Genomic DNA, 12,530 nt, shown 5'->3' on the forward strand with positions numbered 1-12,530 from the left:
CCTGCAACCCCTGCCTGCAGTCCCGCCTGCAGCCCCCTGCCCGCAGTCCTGCCTGCAGCCCCCACCTGCAACCCCTGCCCGCAGCCCTGCCCTTGCCCTGCCTGCAGCTCTCCGGAGGGTTGCGCAGCCCCCGCAGCTGGCAGCGATGCCCACATTAATTAGGACTCCCCAGCCTAAGTCTTGACTTTAGGCTGGTCATTGTCCCTAAGCCGGATGCGGGCGGGCAGGGGTGCGCGGTGCCGGCACAGCATCGCCGGGAAGCACGCGCCTTCGTGCCGGTTGCCTCCCATGCGCGGCGTGGACAAACACTTGAGCATAGGGCGCTCTGCAGCAGAAACCACGAGACGCTGATTTAATGTTTGTCGTTCGGTCGTTTCGTGTCCCTTTTGCCTTAGTGGAGATTGAGAAACTCTCTTCTGATGCTCGTAGAAGCGACGGGCAACCCCGGAACAAGAGTTTGGTTTCTGTAGAGACGAGCCTCGTGATAAATAGAGACGCGCTTTCTAATTTGGGGGTTTGTGATGTGGGTGGATGCCGTAAGATAAACCAGCTGCCAGGAACTGTCATCCCAGTGCTCACCTCCACCGCGGCAGTTACTGGCGAGGAAGATTAAACGGCCAGAAGTGCTAAAATCCTCAGTTTTGCATCCGTAGAGCAAATGGCTGCAAAACCTTGTCCGTGCAGCCTTGCCTGCGCGGGGCCCCCGCCAGCTCGGTGCTGACACAGCTCCTGCCCGCGCCTCTGCCGCAGCGCGTTTCTCCTTTCAGATCGCCGTCCGAGCCGTTGACCCACTTTGGTCCTGCTTTGAAGGAGACAGAAGTCGGGGAGGACGCGGCGGGGAGGATGCGGTTATGCCGGCGGGAGCTTTCTGCGGGCTGCGGTGTGGAAGGTACGCCCCGATCCCTGCTCTCAGTTCGGCTCAGCTTTGGGGGAAACACATAAAACCTGCCCGAGGGATGCAGAAACGTCATACGCGGGGCCACGTCTTCTCGCAGAGCTGTTCAAATAACTGGCCCCGCTGAAACGATGACGTGCCATTTCAGCCCGGTTTTTTTTTAATGTTTTTTCATGTGCTTTTAACCAGAGGTTCACATAACCCTCTGCCAGGGCCTTCCCGCATGCGGGGACTCACGCTCCGGAAGAGGAACTATTGTAAAGGATATTAATAAATACGTTACCTCGACAGGTTCAGCACCAGAGAAGCAGCCCACCTCCCTCCTCCCTCCCAGATTTTGTCCGGCTCGTTTGCCACATACATACTTTCAGTTTTTTCTTATGAACAGATAAATGTTTCATTCCTACGTCTCCGCAGCAGGAAACCTTTGTCCCAGTCCACAGAGCACTGGTGACACAGCAGCCGAGCGTACGCTGTTTTCTCCCCTCCTAGCTGACTGCATTGCAGTGCTACTGAATTTGCAAGGTATCAGGGTTGCTCCGCACTCTTTGCACAGCTAGAACCTACTTTACCTCCTTTCCCTGGCAACGGACAGGGGGGGGAAATGAGTATTAGAGCAAACAGGATGCAATAAACAATACAGTTTTGTTCCTGATGCAATTCTGCTGCCGAAACAAATACAGAAAATAAAGTTTCAGGCAGTGCCGCGGATTCCAGACGAACTGAAGCTGGCTGGTGGCTGCTTCTTTTCGCCTACCTGGAAGCGGTGACTTGCTGCAGCGCTTCTGCTGCTAACACCGCAGCCTCAAAAAGGCAGCAGGGCTGACGCACCGGTGCCCTGTGTGTCTGTTGCCGCCTTACTCAAGCGACAGCAGCAGCAAAGAGCTGTGAAAGCCCATCCGCAGGGGGAGGGAGCCCCACCTGGGGCTGGTGGCCGTTGTGGCCCCGTAGCCGCTCTCGGGGCCGTGGGGCAGGGTTAAGGACGGGCTCTGTAAAGGGGTCGATTCGGCAAACCCGGCTGTTAGGAGGGGTGCGAAGGAGGGCTGCCTCTGGGCAGCTGTAGCAGCTCTCCCTGCTGTAGAAGCCCAACGCGCACCGAGTGACAAGCTGAATGACGTCACTTCGCGGCTGGAGCACGGCTTACACCATCTCCTGCAACAACAGATTTCAGGCTTTGGCTAGATCCTGCACAAAGGGAATCCAAACCTTGATTTCAACAGCCATGCCAACCAAACACAAAAACAAATGTGGTAACAGAAGAAACGAGCTCTTTGGTAACTCCCTAGAGAGCACAAACGCGATGAGACCGCAGCCTGGACTCGGTGCTGAACCTGAAGTGGCCGGAGAGCGGAGCGGGGGGGTCTCTTTGGGTACTTACATTCCTTCTTTACTTTTCCATCTCCTTCGTAGCCTTTTGTAGACAATCCTTGCGGGAAATACTAAAGGATCAGAAGAATAGGACTCTGGAATTGAGTCTGCGCGCAATCCTGTAGCACAAGGACTCGGCTTTCTGCCCCCACCCCAAGCATTTCCTCAGAGTGGTTGATGATGGTTTTTCTTGCCTGTATTCCCTTTCAAAAAAAAAAAAACAACACCTAAATAAAGTTATTACTTTATCAAGCTAATTCAGTGAACCCGCAGCCAGTCTCTTGGGAAAGATTTCAGGACATTAGAGGCAGCATTTAACAAGACTTTCGAGGGTAAGATAAAACACAAGGGGTAGAGACACCACAGTGCTGCTCTTCGTTCCCCTGGGTTTAAAGAGATAGCGAGGCTGGCTGCGTGGAAATCATCCCCACTGTGAGTATTTCCACAAAAGGAAACGAACCCAAAGCACGGATTAATTCCCGGAGACGCTGCTGACACTGCTGCCTTTATCAGAGAAAGAAAAGTGGCATTCACCGAGGCTGGGCCATCGTGTTCTGCATCCAGCACACAGACAGGGCTTCAGGCTGTTTATTGTCATCTGCTCTATCTCCCAGTATCGCCACCGACCCTCAGAAGTCGGGTTTCGTGCCATATCCGAAGGATGGATAGCTCGGCCCGGCTGCTGTCTGCCTGACAAGAGCAGAAGTGGAATAGCAACTGCGCGTTTACCCCCGCCACGACGTTCAGCTTGTTCTTTCCTGGCTCCATCGGCCCCGTGTGATCACAGACACATCCAAGGAGCTGCAAAGACCAGTCCGTGCGCGCAGCCCCGTCTGGGAATGACGTGGGACCTGCCGGGTGCCTTCAGGCCATCGGCCGGCCGGCAGCCCGCAGAGCGCACAGTCAGGGCACGGCCAGCCACGGGCATGCCAAGACCCTTTCCAAACCGTGGCCACCAGCCCTACGGCCACGGCTCCTGGAGCATCAGCACCGCTTGGGACGCGACGGGGGCCACGGTACCCCCCAAACAAGGATGCTCGCTGGTAACTTGCTGCGCTCATCCCTTACCCCCAGCTGCCGAGACAGCCCGGTTGGCATTTTGGTTACGTTACACAACCTTGCCCACAACTTCTTTTTAAAGAAAAGAGACTTTGAGACGTCTTAATTACAAAATAACATTTAAAAGTTGTCAGGGTTTATTATCTCATCACACACAGTAATGATTTGCTTCGCATGTTGTAACCCGGAGGTTAACATGGGCCAAGCTGTTCCCTTCCCCTCCGCGCTGTACAGTGCCATGGGTACGGCCTTTGCAGGGGAATACAAAACTCGCAGTGTGTGGAAGGACGCGACAATTAAAAAGTGGATTTTTACCCAAGTGACCTGGAAAGCGTTTCCAAGCATCCTGCCATTTCGGGTTGCTCTGCTCTGATGTCGTTCCTCTGCTCTGACGTCATTCCTCTGCTCGTTCCCGTCCTTTTCGGTGGCCAAACTGAGGTTTCCCGGCTGCGTTCCCGTGTCCATGGGGGACACCAGGCACCGGCTCTTCGCGACGGAGGAGGAACAGCACGACGTGACATCTGCTTGCATTGATGGGCTGGCAGCGTGGTCCCTTTCTGCAGCACTTCGGTGTAGCTACTTGAGTGCACTAAACCCAAACAAAACCCCACGACGACACACAAGATTTTATGGCGAGGAAGCTGAAGCTGAAAATACAGGCAGTGACCGACAAGCCCAGAGTCTTGGTTTGCGGCTGCACGTCGCAGTGCCGGCGTGACCACGTCTGGCAAGCGTTCCGGCTGTTTAAAGAACTGCTGTGGCTGCAGGAGGCACCTTTAGCTCGGGTCTGGTTTGGGGAACTTTGTACAGCGATTTTCTTCCTGCTGATAGAGAGGATGCAGACCCCCACGGAGACCTCTGCAGCGTAAGTACCTTGGGTGGTGCTGCTTTCCCAAAGCCTGGAACAAGCAAACAATTCGGTTTCCTGCTTCAGATCTCTCTTAGTTTGTCCATTGCCAAGTTGTTTGTTGGGGCTGGGCTTCTGGGTTGGTTTTTTTGGTGGTTTGGTTTCGTTTTGTTTTTTTAACTCGGGGCTTATTGCTATTCCATTGTCAATAGTGCGTAGCAGAAAGAGCTGAGATTTAACAGAACTAAAACTCTTTGGAACCTCAACAACAGGCCGTGTGTTGTGGCTGATGTGCTTTCACAACCCCTTTCTTTCCAGTTTTTCCAGTATGGCCTGAATTCTGTGGACAGACTCTTTCCTGGCCTGCCGAACACTGTCCTGGCCACCGGTCTCGATGGAATCCAGATCCAACAGCAGCTTGGTCAACATCTCCTCCAGAAGCCGGTAGGATTTGTCTGTCTTTTTCCCTACAAATTCATCCACCTCTTGCTCCAGCTGTTCAGCCTCCCCCATTACGTGGAGGATTCTCTGAATCTCTGGTTGGATGGCTACAGAATTCGTTGGTGGGTGCTCACCAGGTTTAAAGCCACCCTCCCGGTTCCGAGACGCGCTGTCGTACATTTGGGGCTGCGCGCTGTACTGCACCTTGGGGTTTGGGGGGGACGGCTTGGCGTTGAGCGGAGTGGCTGGCCTGTGGTCATTCACTGTCCTGCTGTGCTGGTGGTTGACATCGGAGTAGTAGCGGTGTTGGTTCGCGCTTTGCTCGGGTTTGTCGTAAGCAGTATCCTACGGGAGGAAAAAAAAAAAAGAAAAAAAACCAAACCAAACCTTTAAGCGCGTTTCTCTTGAAGGAAAGGGGGGTTTAATCTCTCGTCTCGCACTCAAAAGGCAGGCAGGGCCGAGGGAACTGGGCGGCAGGGGAGGCTGCGGCTGCTCGGAGGAGCGCACGCCTGGGAGGACGGGACAGACCCGGTTAGGCATGACGCTACCGGGGGTCCGGGCACCATTTGCTAAACTATCACACACCATGACGTCATAGCACATCACGTCCCCACAGGCTGGCACCCCGCGTCCTGCCAAGCGGGCTGGTTTCTGCGAGAAGTCCCAAAGAGGGACACGGGACCCACGCTCTGCCGTTAAAGAGCAGATCCCCGGCAAGAGCCACGTGTCTAAAAGAAACAGCGTGAGTCCCCGAACACCCGTTACCCATGGACGGGGTGATGCAACTAGACTGCAGCACGGTCCCGTGGATACACCAGAGAAGATACTTCTCTGCAGGCAGCAGATTTTTAAACTGTTCCCAAATAACAGCAGCCCCCACCCCACACACCCCCGGAGCAGGGCACATGCAGCGCTGCTGGGGACCAAAAACCGTGGATTTGGGTCTCCAGTATGCAAACAGGAGATTTTGCTGGCAGTACTCTGGATCCCCGCTGCTTTGTTTCTACCTACGCTAACGGTGCTCGTGGAAAGGGGCATTCCCAGGGGACGGGACGGTGTTGAGGAAAGCCGTATAACCCAGGGGGTCTGTCCACAGTCAGGACCCGGCACGGGTACGCGCTGCAGAAGCATCGGCTGTACCTTTGAGTCCCACGCGGGAGGGTGGGACGGAGCCCCGCTGCCGGTCCAGGATGGGTGCGAATCGGAGACAAACGGGTTCCCGTGTGCCGAAGCAGCGGGCCACGCGTAACGCGGCTGCGCCCCATAGACGGTGGGGGGAGCCCACGTGTCCTCCGGGAATCTGGGCTGCGGCGGAGGCCCCTGCGGCGTGACCCCTGGATTGTCTCCGTATGGATACTGTGGGATGGGCATTGCCGGGGTCTGCAAGAAGAGGGGGAATAGATATTACCAAGCACCGCTCGCTCCAGACAGCCCTGGGAGCAGCCACGGCGTCAGCCTTGCTGCCCGATTCCTGCTTTCCTAACCCACCAGCGTGGAGTCTCTGACAAACAGGGCACCCACCGGTCTTTATAAGAATAAAACCAGGTGGGATGAGCTGCCCAAGGCACGACAGCTGTCAGGACCCACAGATCCATCGGAGGAGGCACTGTGGGGTTTCCCTCTGCTGCGGCCCCAAGAAAACAACTTCTCGTGCCCCGGGAAGTGCAAGCCAGCATCCACACCGACACCGGGGCTGGAAATTGCCGTGGCCGGTGCCCGGCCTCTTACCTGCGGCGGGGAGTAGCCGGGAACCTGCTGCCTCCTGAGAGAAGACCCTTCGGCGGGACAGTCCGGCGGGGCGTAGCTCCAGGGGGGAACGGGCGACGGGGGCCGGTACATGCCTGTGGATTCGGCAGGGTAGGGGGTCCGCGGGGGCCCGGAGCAGTAGTACCCCCGCGTGTGCGGCAGGCCGGCGTAGTGCGGGGCAGTGCCGGGAACCGGAGGGTACGGGGGGCTGTAGGCTCCGTTTGCGTAGGGAGAATCCATTGCCTGGGGAGGAGGAAAGAGCAGAGGAAAGGTGATGGGGCACGGATGCGGGGCAGAGGGGCTCGGTCCGGTCCAGCAGCAGCCTGGGGAAAGAGGACTGGCCCTTCCTGCAGCGTTTAACCAGGGCGTTCCTTCATCCCCAAGCTAATTTGCCCCAGTTTTAGGTTCTCCTGAGCTAACGTGGCTTTCTGTTGGCCGCTGGCAATAAACGCCTGTCTGCCTCGCGCTTTGGTCCCACCGCCCTCGCAGCGCGCTCGGGGAGACAGGCAGTGTCGGGGGCATCGCAGGGGGACGGATCTGTCCGGAGGGCGGGAAACAAAGGGATACACTAAGCTAAACCTTGCTTTGCTCAGAAATACGCGTACAGTTCCTCACAGCAAGCAGCTCTCCGGAGGTTCAACCACGTCAATGTAGTCACCGACTGGTAGATGAAAAACACTCCGGGAAAGTTCGTTTCCTTTTTCAGTCCGCGAACAGAAATGATGCAAACGGACGAGATCTGCCAGTTCTGGGGCTCGAGGAACAGGGTGTTCAGATCGCCGAGCCGCAGGTCGTGCTGCAGTCGGGTTTGAGAACTTGTCGTACGAAAGGTCCGTACGTCCAGAACGCTTGTGAGAATTTATCTGAATACGTTCCGGTGATCAGTGTACATTGAACGCGAGCGTCCATCTGACCACAGAGGTGACAGTTAAGCGTCAGGATTTCAGGAGCTCAGGGGTGACTCCCTGGAGCTTTGGGCAAAGCGGTTTTTCGCCTGCAAGCCGTTTCACGGAGGAGAGATTGTCTCACCTGCGTGCCGGGATTTATGAAAGAGCCGGCTCAAACCTACACGTCCCACAGGATTAAAACAAACCACAGTTACGTCTGGACAACCTCTCTGGAAAGAGTAAAGCCTTTCTCTTCGCGCAGTATTTGTGCAACGGCCCCTGGAAAAAAACTATTGGGGCAATAAACCCAACAAATTAGAGATCTGGGAAGAGCAAGTCATGGGAGCGGGGCACAGCGGGACCGGCGAGGCTTTTCCCCCCCCTCCGCCGGCTCTTCTCCGCTGCCCCTAAAACGCCGCCGCGCTTGGGGCTGGCGTCTCCAGCGTGCCATGCTGCGCAAGAGGGGGACGTGGTGGGGGTCGGGACCTCGGGCCCCCCGCGTTCACACCGGGGAGAAGGCGGTTCTGCCTGCCGGTGACGGGACAGCCAGCGGGGACCGGGCCACGGCCAGCGGAGATCGGGCCACGTCGTGGCCGGTGATGCCCGGCACTCGCGGTCACCTCGGCACCAAACTGACCCGAGGACGGCGGCGTTTCCCCGGCGATCTCTCCGTTAAAATAACGCGCCCTAGAAATGTCACCTTGGACTGGATACCAAGGTAAAAAACTTTCACCGCGTTTGTCGTTTTACGCGTCTTTATCCCAGCGGGACGGAAGAGCCCGTGGTTAACGCGCACGGGTCCGTTTGGAAGCCAAGGGCCGGGACAAATCTACCCGGGCCGGAGGTGCGGGGTGACATGAAAGAGCCGCCGGGCCCCAGGGCTCGTTGCCGTTGCCGCTGCCCCTGCGGGTCGGGCCGGGCGCGTTCGGGGAGCAGGCAAGGGAGAGCGGGCCGGTGCTGCCGGGCCCCGTCCTGCCGCCGCACCCGGGTGGCGGAACCGGCCGGTCACGTCCTGGGGAGGGAAACTCGGCTGCCCGTTAGCGGGGGGAAGGGACACGGGCCGCAGCGCTGCCCGCCCTGCCTGCACTGCCTGCACTGCCCCCGCGGGCAGCCCGCAACGAGGCGGCGCCCGCCCGGTAAGTGCCCGCACCCCGCGGGGCTCTGCCCCGGCCCCGCTGCAGGCCGAGGGGACGGAGACCGTGGCTGCCCCGGCCCGGCGGGCTCCAGCCCCGGTGGCTCGGCTCAACGGCCGGGAGCGGGGAGGCCGCCTTATTCCGCGCCCCCCGCGCCGTTACCTGCGCCGCCGCCGCCGGCGGGCGGGGGGACCCGGGGGGCCACGGCGGGCCCGGCTCGGCGGCGCGGTCGCGGGGTTCCATGGCCGCCGTCCCGCCCCGTCCCGCCGCCAATGGCCGCCGCCCGCCCCGCAGCCAATCGGCGGCCAGGCTCCGCCGGCGTCGACCAATCGATGGCCGTCCCGCGCGCACGGCTGGCGCGGCTTAAAAGGGCAGAGCCCTGGTGGGCCCCGCCCGGCGGCGGGGCGGTTCCGGGGCGGTGGCGGCGGCACCGGCGCATGGCGGCGCTTCCGCTGGGGGCGGCGCGGCGGCACCATGAACTACATGCCCGGCACGGCCAGCCTCATCCAGGACATCGACAGTGAGTGCGCTGCGGGGCCGGGCCCTGCCCACGGCGGGCGGCTGGGGCCCCCCCTTCCCCCGAGGGCGTCGTCCCCCGTGGGGCGGCCGGTCCCCGTGGGTGCTGTCCCCCGTGGGGGGGTTGGACTCCCATCCTTCCCCAGGGACCCCACACACACACACACCCGTGGGGCGGCCGGACCTCCCGTTCTCTGCGGGTGCTGCTCCCCGTGGGGCGGTGGGACCCCCCCTCTTTCCGCGGGCGAGCTGCCCTCGCCCCACCCCGTGGGTACCGGTCCTGCGTGGGGCTGCTGCCGAAAGCTTCCCCGCTCCCCTTCGCGCTGCTGGGGCAGTTAACCGCTCATCACTGGTTTCCCCCTACTCTACGTTGGGGGGGAGTGTGTGTGTGGGGGGGGGGGGGGGGGCGTTAACACCCACGCGTGACCGTGGCTGACCCTCCCGCTCTCCCCCCTCCCGCAGAGAAGCACCTGGTCCTGCTGCGGGACGGCCGGACGCTCATCGGGTACCTGCGCAGCATCGACCAGTTCGGTACGTCTGCACCGGGGGGGGGGGGGGGGTGATGGTGAAGACTTAGGCCGGGCTTTAGACTGGCTCTAGGGCCAGCGGTGTGCGGGGGGCTGGCGGGAGGAGGAGGAGAAGAACCCGGTGGGTCCCGTTCACCTGAGCCGGGCGATGCTCCCGCACCCGTCGGGGCCGTGTTTTTTTACCGGAGCGTCTCCCTTCCCGAGCAGCGGCTGAACGGTAACGAGGGAGTTGGGATTTGGTGAGGGTTCCCCCCCGTTTCACGGTCCCCGCTGAGCGCAGCGGCTGCACCGCCTGTAGTACCGACCCCGCCGCGTGCCGGTCCTGAGCAGGAGGCGCGTTTCCTTGGCTAAAACCAACACGAGTTTTCAAAGAAATGAGTTTATCTGTGCGCAGAGTGACGTGATTGCAGGTCGCGTTTTTAGAGTGTTTGTGTCGTGGATTAAACCCCACCTGCGTGTCCCGTCCCCCCCCCGCCCCCCAGAATTGATGCGTCACGGAGACGTCTCCCAGAACCAGGTGCTTCCCCCTCCCGCCTGCGTCCAGCGTTGATGCTCTGGAATCCCTTTTTGGGCAGAAATGGTCCGAGACACGCGCGGGTGATGGTTGTGCTCAGGACCGAGTGCCTTGGTCCTTGCCCAGAACCTGCAGCACCAACCTGCAGACCAGTCGTCTTCTCTTCTTTTCCGTCGTCGGCATGTGGTGCTTGGGTGGGCTTCAGCCCCGGTTGTCTGAGCTCGCTGCCCTGCCTGCCCTGCCTGCGGGAGCTGGAGGGCAGAGCCCGCAGTCGCTGCATTTCGGCCGGGGAGACGGTCGGTGCCTTCGGGGATCTGTCGCTGCCTGGCGGGGATGAGATGCTTTTTATAGCTAGAAAACACGGCGAAATGTGGATTATTTCCTCTCTCTCTTGATCACTGCAGCAAACTTGGTGTTGCACCAGACTGTAGAGCGCATCCACGTGGGCAAGAAATATGGGGACATCCCTCGAGGCATCTTTGTCGTGAGAGGCGAGAATGTTGTTCTGCTGGGGGAAATAGTAAGTAAGCGGCTCGTCCTGCCTGTGCTCTGCCTGCGCTCTGCCTGCTCCCAGCCTGGGGCAGCGTTTCCGCCGCGGTCTGGGGCCGAGCTGGTGGCGTTTGTGGTGACGTGACTCCAAGCAGCGCTGCCGAGGTGGACACCGGTGCTAGGTGTCGGTCTGTCTGTCTGTCCGCTGTGAAATGGGGCCGCTGGCCCCTCGGGGGGGGCTGACGTTGGAGCCCCCTCCCCGGGGCCGGTTCAGGCTGAACCATCAGTGTATCCGGGGGCGGGGGGCAGAGGTGCCGTCCCGCAGCTGCAGCCCCTCTGGGACGACGTGAGGGGTAAAGAGCGACGCGTGGGCTGGCGAGCGGAGGGAGATGCGGGGAAGCCCTGGCCCCCCCCTCCCCCGTGCGTGGCATCGCTGGAGGGTGTCGTTAGCGGCTGCCTGTGGGGCTGTCCCCTCCCTGCTGGCTCAGCACCAGGGGACACCATCCGGGATGGGCTCGGAGTCGTTGAGCGCCATCTCACTTCTTCCTCACTTCGTCCCTTTGTGCTGAGCTCAGCCCAGCTGCTCCCCAAGCCCCCTCCCGTGCACCACTGTCCTGGGGGTCCCCGGCTGTCCTGGGAGTCCCTGCCCGCATCCCCACCCATCGGGGTGCCTCCAGCACATCTGGTCTGCATCGCCTCTGCCTTTTTCACGGGACTTCTGGAAGACGTGTGGGCGCGAGGTCACTGCGGTCCGGGGAGAGAGTCCGTCCTGTATGTGCAAATCCGTGACCCAGGGCGGACCCGAGCATTCGCAGGGCCAAATCCCCGGGTTGCCCTCGAGCTCGTAAGCCCAGAGCTTGGGAGGCAGACCCTGCCGCAGCTCGGCTGCTCGCCCCGGGGGCTGTCCTGCTCCGACAGCTTTGGCAAGAGCAATGGAGCGTGCTGCCCGTGGCGCGGCGATGCCCGCTCTCCCCGGGAGCACAGAGCCTGGCTGGGCGCTTGTAGGAAGCACTCGGATGTCACCAAAGCCCAAGCAGACGAGAGGGGTGTGTGTCAGCGTCCCAGTGGAGACGCGGGTGCCGGCCCACCCCAGACCTTTGCCGTCCCCGCTGGCTTTTGGCCCCTCCAGACCGGCGCCGAGATGCGCTCGGCAGAGGCAACGTCGGCCCAGCGCCGAGCTTCCCCGCGGGCAGAGCGGTGCCCGGAGCACCCCGTGAGCAAAGCTGCCCATCTCTGCCGCGGCCGCTGCTTTGCGATGCTGAACGTGCTGTTTTTCTTTGCAGGACCTGGAGAAAGAGAGCGACACGCCTCTGCAGCAGGTCTCCATCGAGGAGATCCTGGAGGAGCAGCGGGTGGAGCAGCAGGCCAAGCAGGAGTCGGAGAAGCTGAAAGTGCAGGCGCTGAAGGAGCGGGGTCTCTCCGTCCCGCGGGCGGACACGCTGGACGAGTACTAGATGTGCTGCCCCTCGGACCTTTCCTCCGCGGCAGAGCGAGGGGTGCTCCGTGACCTGCCCGTGCGTGGGCAGATCTCCGGAAAAGCGGTTTTTATTTTCAGGTTGTTTTTTCTGTGACGCAGGTAACTGTAAAAATGTCATGCCTTTAGTTTCTCCTTGCGGAGAAGGAGGAGAGAGAAGGTTTTCGGCCGCCCTTCGAGGCGGCCAGGAGCGCTGGGGAGCGCGAGCGTTTATGTTCAGGAGGCAAATCGCTTGGTCCTTTGGGTTTGTTTGCTTTTTCCTCCTCACGTGACTCTGGGCGAGAGTTTTCCTTGACGTGTAAATAAATCCGTGATCTCAACAACGATGGTTTTGCCTGTGTTCGGGACCTGGTGCTTTCCCCTCTCTCGGGACAGCCACCCTGTCCCCACCGGCTGCTGCGCAGGGGGGAGACGGGACCCTTAGTCCTGCCAGGGACCCCATCCCTGCCTGGGGTGGGCTTAAGGATGTGGTGAGATCCCTCCCTCCGGCACGGGGAGCAGGACCTGGGTACCCTCCGCACCCCGGGAAGGGCTGCCGGCTCCCCCAGCCCCAGCCAGGCTGCGGCTGCTCCCCAGCACCTGAGCCCACTAATTACCTGCTGACGAAGAGCTGCTGGCCCCGCTGCACCGACAG

The 12,530-nt window shown here is 60.6% G+C and overlaps 2 protein-coding genes and 1 long non-coding RNA gene across 4 annotated transcripts; 2 read left to right on the forward strand and 1 right to left on the reverse strand.

Annotated features, from left to right (window-relative positions):
* Positions 1 to 70: 70 nt before the first annotated feature.
* Positions 71 to 4,613, forward strand: LOC142598286 (uncharacterized). The gene is made up of 3 exons (XR_012832565.1): positions 71 to 889; positions 2,878 to 4,187; positions 4,488 to 4,613. It is a non-coding gene; the product is annotated as an uncharacterized LOC142598286 (long non-coding RNA).
* Positions 3,425 to 8,766, reverse strand: BAG4 (BAG cochaperone 4). 2 transcript variants are annotated; one of them, XM_075736468.1, is made up of 4 exons: positions 8,539 to 8,766; positions 6,339 to 6,599; positions 5,751 to 5,990; positions 3,425 to 4,955 (listed from the first exon to the last, which is right to left on the reverse strand). In XM_075736468.1, the coding sequence occupies exons 1-4, from the start codon at positions 8,617 to 8,619 to the stop codon at positions 4,467 to 4,469; spliced, it is 1,071 nt and encodes a 356-aa protein (XP_075592583.1). In that variant the 5' UTR covers positions 8,620 to 8,766; the 3' UTR covers positions 3,425 to 4,466. The 2 variants fall into 2 exon arrangements, with proteins under 2 accessions (XP_075592583.1, XP_075592584.1); XM_075736469.1 differs by lacking the exon at positions 8,539 to 8,766 and adding an exon at positions 6,936 to 7,803.
* LSM1 (LSM1 homolog, mRNA degradation associated) lies at positions 8,751 to 12,219 on the forward strand. The gene is made up of 4 exons (XM_075736471.1): positions 8,751 to 8,896; positions 9,355 to 9,423; positions 10,338 to 10,453; positions 11,706 to 12,219. Exons 1-4 carry the CDS (start codon positions 8,851 to 8,853, stop codon positions 11,874 to 11,876), a joined length of 402 nt encoding a protein of 133 aa, XP_075592586.1. The 5' UTR covers positions 8,751 to 8,850; the 3' UTR covers positions 11,877 to 12,219.
* The last annotated feature ends 311 nt before the right edge of the window (positions 12,220 to 12,530 follow it).

This window comes from Balearica regulorum, chromosome 27 (genome assembly GCF_011004875.1).
Source record: "Balearica regulorum gibbericeps isolate bBalReg1 chromosome 27, bBalReg1.pri, whole genome shotgun sequence".
Classification (NCBI taxonomy): Eukaryota; Metazoa; Chordata; class Aves; order Gruiformes; family Gruidae; genus Balearica; species Balearica regulorum.

Bases quoted from the DNA above. Each gene is read 5' to 3' on its own strand.
- BAG4 (XM_075736468.1), bottom strand. From the start codon at position 8,619: ATGGAACCCCGCGACCGCGCCGCCGAGCCGGGCCCGCCGTGGCCCCCC. The intron at 6,600-8,538 runs GTAACGGCGCGG...CCTCCTCCCCAG, and splicing joins CGCCGGCGGCGGCGGCGCAG to GCAATGGATTCTCCCTACGC. The intron at 5,991-6,338 runs GTAAGAGGCCGG...CTCTTCTTGCAG, and splicing joins CCGGCTACTCCCCGCCGCAG to ACCCCGGCAATGCCCATCCC.
- LSM1 (XM_075736471.1), top strand. From the start codon at position 8,851: ATGAACTACATGCCCGGCACGGCCAGCCTCATCCAGGACATCGACA. The intron at 8,897-9,354 runs GTGAGTGCGCTG...CCCCTCCCGCAG, and splicing joins CCTCATCCAGGACATCGACA to AGAAGCACCTGGTCCTGCTG. The intron at 9,424-10,337 runs GTACGTCTGCAC...TGATCACTGCAG, and splicing joins GCGCAGCATCGACCAGTTCG to CAAACTTGGTGTTGCACCAG.